General features: G+C 45.6%; 3 protein-coding genes across 3 annotated transcripts; 1 reads left to right on the top strand and 2 right to left on the bottom strand.

Moving 5' to 3' along the window:
* Nucleotides 1-4,909: 4,909 nt before the first annotated feature.
* On the top strand, nucleotides 4,910-6,215 carry LOC128712176 (programmed cell death protein 2). Its single transcript, XM_053807070.1, has 5 exons — nucleotides 4,910-5,089; nucleotides 5,151-5,248; nucleotides 5,314-5,395; nucleotides 5,466-5,699; nucleotides 5,757-6,215. Exons 1-5 carry the CDS (start codon nucleotides 4,910-4,912, stop codon nucleotides 6,213-6,215), a joined length of 1,053 nt encoding a protein of 350 aa, XP_053663045.1.
* Nucleotides 6,216-6,637: 422 nt separating this feature from the next.
* Nucleotides 6,638-8,651, bottom strand: LOC128711109 (probable 3-hydroxyisobutyrate dehydrogenase, mitochondrial). The gene is made up of 3 exons (XM_053805974.1): nucleotides 8,487-8,651; nucleotides 7,305-7,544; nucleotides 6,638-7,226 (listed from the first exon to the last, which is right to left on the bottom strand). Exons 1-3 carry the CDS (start codon nucleotides 8,649-8,651, stop codon nucleotides 6,642-6,644), a joined length of 990 nt encoding a protein of 329 aa, XP_053661949.1. The 3' UTR covers nucleotides 6,638-6,641.
* Nucleotides 8,652-9,639: 988 nt separating this feature from the next.
* On the bottom strand, nucleotides 9,640-10,116 carry LOC128714425 (hemiasterlin resistant protein 1-like). Its single transcript, XM_053809299.1, has one exon. The coding sequence runs from the start codon at nucleotides 10,114-10,116 to the stop codon at nucleotides 9,640-9,642; it is 477 nt and encodes a 158-aa protein (XP_053665274.1).
* Nucleotides 10,117-10,429: the final 313 nt, after the last annotated feature.

The following is a 10,429-nucleotide window of genomic DNA, read 5'->3' as shown; positions in this document are numbered from 1 at the left end:
CTCTTTTCTCATGTGAGTTTGACATGAAGGTTGACGATGTTTGAATTTGGATTTTAGTGAGTTCACTATGATCTTTTCAACATTAGATTTGTCATTTAATTTATGTTTATTTTTTGCAAACCCACCAAACCCCAAAGATTTTCTCTTCTTCTTTTGAGAAGAGTCAACCAAATCAAAATTTGACTCTCAGAAGATTGCTTACTACCACCACCTTCTCATTTGCCATCATTTACAGAATTCGCATACGTCCAAAGAATAAATTCTTAGAAATCTCGTTTTACTCGTTATTGTTAGTTACCAGCCTACGTGAAGGGCCTAGAGGAAGCCCATGTGCTCACGAATTTCAATGCTTTGCAAAGTTAAACCGATGAGGCTCATGAGCCAGCTAAAATGTTTGAACAGAAACGAAAGTTTAGCAAAACATCATGAACAGGCCCGATTTTTGAGACATTGGGGCCTTTTTCTGTGCCAATAACTTAAGTTTGATGCAATGGTCCATCGATGGTTTGACCACTAGGACGAACCCCCCCGCTATATCCGATATCCTCATTTGACATCTTCCGACTGCAAGCATAAATCCCAGTGTATTCAACCGCAGGGAATTGTCCTGTTGTGTCACGTCATATTGAAGAATAGAAACAGCGCTTCTTCGGGGAAATGACGCCAAATTGACGCAAAAATATCACGTCGCTAGAATTACCCAAACGACATTGAAAGATGTCTAAAATTGCAATAAATCTCCCCTAACAAATCCAAACCAAGTGGAGTCACTTGAGAGATCCTTACTGTTCTAGGTTCAAATCTTGTAAAACAATCGTATCGTCCCGTTTGACATGAATTCTGTAACATACAACGGACACATTTGACGAAGATGTTCGACTTATTTATTTATTACATGATGACGGCGTTTGGCGTTTTATCAACAAAGTGTGAGTTTATACAATCTTTCAAATTTTACAAGGCATTTCCTCCTTGCGAATTGCCTTATCCCGGGCATACTCGGTTAAGATGTTCGACTTCATGATGTTAAAATTGACGCTGTACAATGGACTTTTACAGTGAGCAACTTTGTAAGGTTCGCGTTGTACGACGCACGGAGGGACAGAGAGAGAGAAATGCATGCATGCGTACGTGAAAAGGTCTTTTCAGCGCTTGCTCTACATCGAAACGATAGCTTCTCTCTCTCTCTTCATCTCTCTCTCTCTTTCTATCTTTCTCCTTTTCTCTACCTCTCCAGATGTATACTTCTCTCGGTGGAGCATTGCATTCGGTCCAACATTACGCCAGTTAGTAGCCGGTAAGGAAATTGCCATTGCCAAAGGAATCCAATGCTCCGAATGGCAATACAAAAAAAACAAACCCCCCGAGGCAACTCTCAATTTCATGTGCGTTTTCGTAACAACCTGAATTCACACACATCCATAATTCGTGATCTTCTTCGTTGTATGTAATATACCTCCTCACCACCAATCAAACACCATCATTCACGCAAGTTTTCTTTTATTCATCCGAGAGTGTTTTTTTTCCCTCCTATACGTCCAAATTCAAATTTATACCCATTGCCTCCCACAACTCTTGATTGGGAGAATCGTGCGATCAAGAGACAAATTAATATGATCCTCTTTCTCTGTTGCACTCCAGCATGTGATTTCTATCTACATTTTTTTTCCTCTTCCCCTCAGATGGTTCGGTTTTGCGAACTGTTCATCTTGCACGAATCCACCCTGCTCTGCCACACAGCAAACAACAAAGCAGACGAGGTTAGTTCCTGATATTTTAAATAATGTTGATTACATTAAACATAACAAAAAAAAACATAATTCTTGACCATCATCCCCAAAAACGGCACATACTTCATCGCACTGCGTACGTGTACACACACACAAAAGTACAAAAGAAGACCCAACTGTGTAGGTGAGTGTATGTGCGGCACTATCCATTATTTGATCTAGTAGCATAAGAAGAGTCGCCTTTTTTAAACCATTTTAAACCAGCTACATATCGCCAAAGCTTTGCTTGTTCTCATGTGCTGTCTACTAATGTACGGACAAAAAGTAGACAATTTGTATTTAAAAAAAAACGGACCATTCTTCCTATTTTAATTACCTTTTTTTGTCGGTCAATCTCTTTCGCCAATCGATGTGGTCAACTTTGTTGCCAGCAGAAACGAGGTGTGCTGCCGTCTCGCTCTCGTTCGCTCACAGCCCAACAGCGCCAGCAAACATAACCGACAGCATCTCTCATCGGCTCATCTCTCTGCCTGCTCGGTTGTGTTTGAGTGTGTGTACGGCTGCCAGCAACGTCCCAAAGTGTGCGTCGGACACTGTGTTCGCGGTGTAGTTGTTGGATATGTACGTTTCCAAATGTATAAACCAGCCTCAGTAAACGTTTGCGTATGTGTCTCTCTCTCTCTCTTCCTCTCGTTTCGCACACACACACGCACGCACAGCTCACATTAATCGACCTCCTCCGCACTCCGTCTTCCTGCTTCTTCTATATGCTGTCGTGTGCTTCCACTTGTCCACACACCACTAGGACGGACACTTCGCACACACTCTGCTATCTAACGTATGCACACATTCACATCTACCGCACACATGCGCGCATACGGGCACACGGTCGCACGTTTCCACGGTAAACTGCTTCGTTTCACTTCACGCGCGACACCACACTTACGCGAGTGAGATGCACACACCATACCACTTTGCGCGCGAAAGAGATAGCGGAACCGGTCTAAGCCTTTCCCTCTCGCGTTCACTTACAACAGCGAAATCCGAACGTTCGCGGTGCTCGCTCGCTCACACCAACCGTGCGCGAGAGCACAAGTTAACACCAACGAAGAAAATAAAAGGGAAAAGCAAAAAAGCCAAAAAAGCAACCCCGTGCACAGACGCACACACACACACAGGGGCCGCACACTCGCAATTTCTTTTCGCGTTTTTGCTGTGGTTACGGAATCTTTTTCCCTTCTTCGTCTTCGATTGCAATCTTCTTCTTCACGCGCCCGCTTTTCACCTAACCAGCGCACTATACATCCTTGTATATGTGCGAGTGTGTGTTGCAGCAGCAGTAGCAGCAGCAGCACTACACACGACGGGGGTTGAAATGGGTTGGCTTTCGGTTTTGCCTTTTTACCACCCCACTCGTACACAATTGTGCGCACACACACACGCACACGCTTACGTTCACTTCATCTCGTTTTGCCTTTTGAAGCTGAATTAAGGGAACCTTCTTATTTTGGGAAATCGATTTGCATCGAAAACCACTTCTTCTGGAGGTTTCCTGTCCACCAAAAAGGAACTTCTGCAAGAGAAACTCACTCTGGTGGGGCAGCCGGATGATGTAGTTGCTGCACAGGCCCAACCACACAAAACACGTTTTGACAGCGCTACGGCCTATTAACAGTCGCAGCCACCGCAAACTCTCATCTTCTGACACATCCGAGACCACGTCGAGAGCCGCTGAGCGTTTTAATCGGCACTCGCTATTGGCACCCCCACGGTCCACCACACAACTACTGTGCCCCTCACTACACAGCACAAGGGGACACACATATGAGCGCGATCCACCTCCCACCAAACGCCTGCGTCTTCCTTCCTTCACGTCTCTTCCGTGACCATTCGTGCCTCCCCCACCCCCACACACACACACACACACACACGCGGGCGACACACACAATCCACTCAATCAATGGAACACATCGAATCCGACCCCAGTGTAAGCAAAATGTGCCGGATTATGCTTGAAGAAAACTACACGGCAAGGTTGCCTCGATCCGGCACGGCCGGTCTGGATTATTCACAAATTGTCACCGTTTTCTTTATTCTAACGACCCGGTCGAGTAAATGTCGTTTGATCGGGAAGATATTACTGCCTCAGATACACTTTCTTTGTCCTTTCTTTTCACCGTTGATACGGAGGGAGGCAGTATCTCGAAGTTCGCTGCTGTTCGCCTGCCCTGCTACTTACTACTGCTGCTTTTTCGCTGCTGACAGCCACTGCGAAGCTGCTGCTTCCGTCGGCCGATGGGTACCACTTACACAAGCGCACGAGTTCACACTACTCACCTTTGCGTATCGCACACGGCTGTACGCACACCGTCTCACACTGCCTATGCATACGCACACACACAGCTGATCGACGACGTCCTTGTGCCGGGCAAAAACGCAACTTATAGCGTTCGTTTGCTGCCGATATTGCAAAAAGCGGCCACAAATGGTTCACATTTAGGTTTATTCGCTTTCTGCAAACGATTTGCGATACTTTCACGTCCCTGCAGTCGAATAAAAAGCACTTAGCAACGAGTTGTACCGCAAAAAAAATCACCACTCGATGGCCCAAAGAGCAACAAATTCGTGTGTAGTGGTGGGAGGTACAACACGTCACTTTAGTGTCCAATTGCGATGTTTATGTGACGACGGATTCGTAAGCTTTTCGTTTCATTTCCAGGCAGTCCTGATACCCGTCCATGTAGGGGTAGGTTGTGAAAATTAATTCGGTAACGGATAAAACCAATCAATTGAGTTCCCAGCTAAGAATTAATAAAAAATCGGAATGAAAACTGGAAAAAATAACGGCATCACCCAAACATGGGGTTTAGGTTTTTGTTCTATGGGTATACGTTTTCAAAGAGCTTTACGATATATGGCAACAATTCACGCTATGTTTTACACAAAAACTGTTCAATTTTTTTAGTGTACGAATCGGTAGTGTAAAATAACGATATAAATCATATTTCAAGAGTCTCGCTTTTAGTTTCGTTGAAAATTTCCTACATCGCGACAACATTTCGATGGCACATGTTAATTTGGAACTGTCAAACGCACGTTGCTCTGTTTACATTTGATCCATTGCCGGGATTGCGATAGTACTCCCTAAAACGTGCACCGTCTACCGGTGTTTAGGTGCTATGGAGACTACATCTGTCGATTTGGGTTTTCTAGAACCCTGTGAACCGTGGCTACTATCGAACAAGTATTTCCGCAGCAAGGTTGGAGGAAAGCCGGCCTGGCTAGAATTGAAAAACTTGCCGAAACCTGACGATCTGCTGTGCGGACAGTGCAATGAGCCATCTGGATTTCTCTGTCAGGTATAAAGGAAATGCATTTCTAGCAAAAAGAAAGCTTGGAATCATTTGTCTTCTGTTTTAGGTTTACGCTCCGGTTGAAGGAAACGATAACAGCTTCCACAGAACGTTGTACTTGTTCGTGTGTTTAACAGCAACATGCAATCTGTCTCCCGACGCACGGTAATTGGAGATTGCCACGAGCAACGTTTATAAGCCGTTCTGATGGCAACCATCTTTCGTTTCAGTACCATCAAAGTACTAAGAAGTCAACTACCAAGACGAAATGATTTTTACGCTTATGATCCACCAGACGAATCAACGGAATCGGTACTGATTGGCGTCACGCGATATTACGAGAAAAACCAATTAAAATGTTTTCTTTTTGTCAACATTTCAGCCTGCGGTAAAATCTCCAATTCCTTTGTGCGTTGTGTGTGGTTGTCGGGGACCGAAGCTTTGCTCCCGTTGTAAATCCATTAATTACTGCAGTGCATCGCACCAACGACTCGATTGGAAAGCGTCCCACAAAGCTGTGTGTAGTGAGGAAGGTGTAGCTACCCCGGGAACAGTTACCGGAACAAGTTCCATTCTATTTCCTGAGTTTGAAATCGTAACCGAAGCAGAAGAATATGTAGGTATCGATTCTGTAATGTAATTGAGCAAAAATTCACGAGAGACCTGTTCTCAGGAACCGAAAGCAAAACTCTCCGAGGAAGAGAACACAAAGCGTCAAATGGCAGAACTGGAGCGACTAAAACAGGAAGGTAAAGCGGGTGCTTTGGATGATCTGCCCGAGGCGGAGCTGGATAAATATTCGGCCGATCAGGTGGAAGATAAAACGTTCGATAAGTTTAAGGAACGCATTTCTGCAGATCCCGAGCAGGTGTTGCGGTACGAACGCGGCGGCAAACCATTGTGGTTGTCGCCCACGGTCCCGAAGAACATTCCTTCCTGCGAACGATGTGCCGGTCCGAGAGTGTTTGAATTTCAAATCATGCCTCAAATGTTAAACAGCTTGAACAACGACCGGCTGGACTGGGGTACACTAGTGTGCTACACCTGCGAAGCAAGCTGTGACATTCAAGGTTATACGGAAGAATTTATCTTCCGACAAGACGTGCTTAATACGGATACGGCAAATAAGTAAAAAGCATTTAGCAATGACCGTACTCAACTGTAAGTATCGAACGAATTTGGGCCTCATCTGTTCATGTGGTCAGCTTAAACAGACTTTACGATATGGGTCGTCCGGTGTAATGTCTATTGTCGTGACCATAGATTGAATTGAATTGAATTGAATGAATGAATAATTAGCTTGAAAACAAAACTTATGACAAAGGTGTACTGATTGATTCGGCCGCACCAAAATTTAAAGTTGGTGAGATGTTTCGGCCCAATGTATAACAACTTCATCGTTCGTTTCAGCTTGAAAATAAAATCTAAACGACATGTTTATTGACGTTCATAAATGCATGCTCTGGAAGACTGTATGCGCTACTGGCTGTTATTACCCGGTAGGCGCCTGGACACCGACCGAAAACCAGGGTATTGGCTTTCGTGTTAGCTCAGCCACTCATTTGCCCTCTGCGTTCTTGAGGAAATCGTACACAACCGAAAAGTCCTTGTTGGCTAAACCCTTCGCCATCAGCGTCCGGTAGATCTGGTGCGTGAGCGCACCGAGCGGTATCGGTGAGTTCGAGCTGGTCGCAACCGCCGACGCAATGCCAAGATCCTTCGTGATGAGTCCCGTCGCAAAACCACCCGCATATCCGCTGGCTGCCGGTGCGGTTGGGATAATTCCGGGCACCGGGTTATTCACCTCCGACGCCCAGCTCCGTCCTGTCGAAGCGTTCACGATGTCGGAGAACACTTTCGGGTCGAGTCCTAGCCGGATGGCAAGATTCATGCACTCGGCTAACCCGCACATCGAAATGCCCAACATCATATTGTTGCACACTTTGGCCGCCTGGCCCATGCCGTATCCGCCGCAGTGTGTAATTTTCTTGCCCATACCCTCTAGCAGTTCCTTCACCGCCTGGTACTCCTCGGTCGTACCGCCAACCATGAAGGTGAGTGTGGCGTTCTTGGCTCCAGGCACTCCGCCCGACACTGGTGCATCAACGAACGTTGCTCCGGCAGCTTTCACCTTTTTCTGGACCTATTTAAACGGGAATTGGATAACATTGTTTAATAGAGAAATTTAAAATAAATGTCTTGTAGGTTGGAGGAAGCTTACCGCCTTTGCCACGTTTGGATCGATCGTGCTCGAATCGATAAAGACGGTCTGGTTCCTGATACCACCACCACCGATGATGGTGTCGTACGTGTCAGCCACAATATCGTTGTTCGGCAACATGGTCACAACGAAATCAGAAGCCTTGGCTAGTTCGGCCACATTGTCGTACGGAACGGCCCCTTTCGCTTGCAGCGAATCCTTCGCCTCCTTCGAGATGTCGAACACATGCAGCTTATGACCCTGGTTGGTAAATAAGGAATTGGAATTTAGAGAAATGGAAAGAATATGTTTAAAGATCTAAATGATTGCAACATAAACAGGTAAGATGAATGTTCAACTATTTCTTACGGGGAATTACTCAATTGTCAATATTTGAAGCATATTCAATAGACTAAAATAAGAAAATTAGCAACTTTCTAGAAAAGAAAACGAAACGCTATTCTGTATTGCGCAGTATCCTCAAACGCAGCCTACTTGTATCTATGTGTCCGTGACCGTTTCACTTTCGTTCTAACCGCGACCGTGCAAATGAACTATACCAACCGTCCCTATTACGACCCGAGCCCTTCCGCGAACGTAATACACATGGATTGATGTTCAAGGTCAGCTAAGAATAGTTTAGAAACGTTTTGTCGCTCACCGGCCCTTTACCAATCGGAACGTGATCATAACATACTGGAGATGGAATATTTCACACTTCTCTTTCGGGCACGACAGAGTTATCAGTAATTAGCAACATTGCGCAGTCCCGTGATATAGCGCATGTTCCCTAGTGGGGTTTCTGTGCATACTGGCGTTTCTAATGTTGCGCGTATGTGTGCGTACGTTATCAAAGTAGGCGTGCGATGTTGGTCCCACACAGCACACCGTCGATCGCCAAGCCTCCACGCGTCCGATCATCATTACGGGTATTACGAAGAGTCACTTTTATCAATTTGACATTGAGCTTATCGCCAAGCTGCTTGCTTTCGATAAAACAGAAATCGCCCGATATGGCGTGTTTGTGGACGGGGGGCCAGACTTTTCTGCGTAACCGATTTCTTTACCTTGTCTTCCTGAAATGTTCCCTCTCCAATCGCATTTGGGCACACGTGAGTATTCGTGTGCAATTTCACTCACTCTCATTTTACGTAACGCGCGATCGGATGCGGATCGGGACCCGGACCAAATCGTGATACTTACCTTTGCCATCAGGTTGCTTGCCATCGGACCGCCCATGTTACCGAGACCGATGAACCCAACATTCTTGGGGCCGCTGCTAAACGAACGGATCAACAGGTCGGACAGAAGCTTCAACTGTTGCTGCTGCTGGGTGCCGGTGGTACGCGTCAGCACACGGAAGGCCATTGCAGATGCTTTCGCTTTTGAAATTGCTACAATTCACACTGTTTCCGACTGGCGGGACAAGATTCCACTGGCGGATGGCACGGGCAAATGAACGGTGAGATGTCGCTCGAACGCTCCGTCGCGGTCGTTTATTTGCTCGGTACTGTCGATGGAGCAGTCTGGTGATGCAAGTGCCGGGTAACCGATGTTAGACGTGCTGCCCAACACACACGTACCCGGAACGTTCGGTTCGAATATACGCACACCGACGTAAAGTGTGGGGCCAGCGGAACCGGCTCTACATTGTTGCGTTGACGTTGCCGTACGCCAAAATACGCCTGGCGCTACACTAGCGGTACCGACATTTCTGGTTGATCAACTGAAAAAATCATCTTTTATCTGAAGATCATTTGTGTTTGCTGATTGTTTTATATTTTTATTGCTCCCTTTGGAAAACCAGGGTCATTAATTGCGTGAATACCCGTGCGAATTTAAGCGCTTTTATGTTCTTGATTATTGTTCACTTCAATATTATCTTCACATTTTTATGAAGTTGAATGTTCACATGATTTAACCATGTGTTAAATTTTCAAAAAGCTAAAAAAAAAATGGGGTCGGCATGGTCACAGCCTGTTCATAGCTTGCATGCAGCTTCTAGCGAATAGCGCCATCATGCGGAAATTGTTGGAACCTGTTTAAGGCGGTGGAATGGAGAGCAACGTGCGAGCAGAGAAACTTTAAATTTGACCCTTCGATTTGGCTTCGAGTTGGCGGACGGTCACACTACATCGCTACGGAAATTATAGTAACTTTTTACCAAAATTTATGTTTTTTAGATCAAAATGTAACGTTCCACATACAAAATTACACGAATTGTCAAAATTTTTGGATTCGCGTAACTCGGGAAAAGACTGTTAAGTATTTGTGGAAGGACGCTCACTATCAAACATAAAGCGATTTCCATTAATCTTTAAAACATGGTATGGATTTATCTGCTATACTGAATATGCTACACGTGATCGAACATAGATATACTAGAGGCGGCTTTCGTTTTGCACTGTTGCAGCGCTTCCTTGAAACCTTCGCAAATCTTCACGTCCATTTCCTTATCCACGCATGAAAGAAATTGCTTGATTTCCATGCTGCATTGCTCCACGGAGGCGCTTCTGTCCGGCGTGATCGACTCCATCGCAGACTTCTGGTCCTTCTCCACGGCATTCGTGCTTGCGTCTTTTGGCTCGGAACGTTCGAATAGTCCACCCAGTGCGCGGCCTAGCACGGACCCAATTGCAACGCCACCGGCAGTAGCTGCCATTTGTGAGAAAAGGCCCGATCCTGGTGCTGTAGAGGCAGACGGTGATTTCGTTGGCTCGGCTTCTGCTTTGGCGGGGACACTTTGGCCTGTTCCATGTTGAGATTTAGTGTCGGTGGTAGTAAATTTACGGGATGGAGGAACCGTTTTCGAACGAGTATCACGGCGGGGCATTTTCTGACTTTACGCTTTTGACAGTTCCAATGCAACTCTCTTTCGAACATAGCCTACTATATTAGGTTATGTTCGAATAGCCACCAGGAATTTCAATACGATCCTTATTTTGCTTTGGCAAACAGTAAAACCAGTACAATGTAACAATATTTTGTAATCTTCTATTAACCGCTGGTGGCACATTTAAAACAGCGCAAGGCTAGTTCCAAGTTGACCCTTAGGTATATAGTAACTGGGTGCTAATTAGCTCGATCACGAACTACACAACCTCAAAATGTATTCAGGTGAGACACGCTTTTAGCTTTACTTAACC

The sequence above is a fragment of the Anopheles marshallii genome, chromosome 3, assembly GCF_943734725.1.
Source record: "Anopheles marshallii chromosome 3, idAnoMarsDA_429_01, whole genome shotgun sequence".
Taxonomy (NCBI): Eukaryota; Metazoa; Arthropoda; class Insecta; order Diptera; family Culicidae; genus Anopheles; species Anopheles marshallii.
Note: the sequence above shows the minus strand (reverse complement) of the source record. Positions and strands in the feature narration are given on the sequence as shown.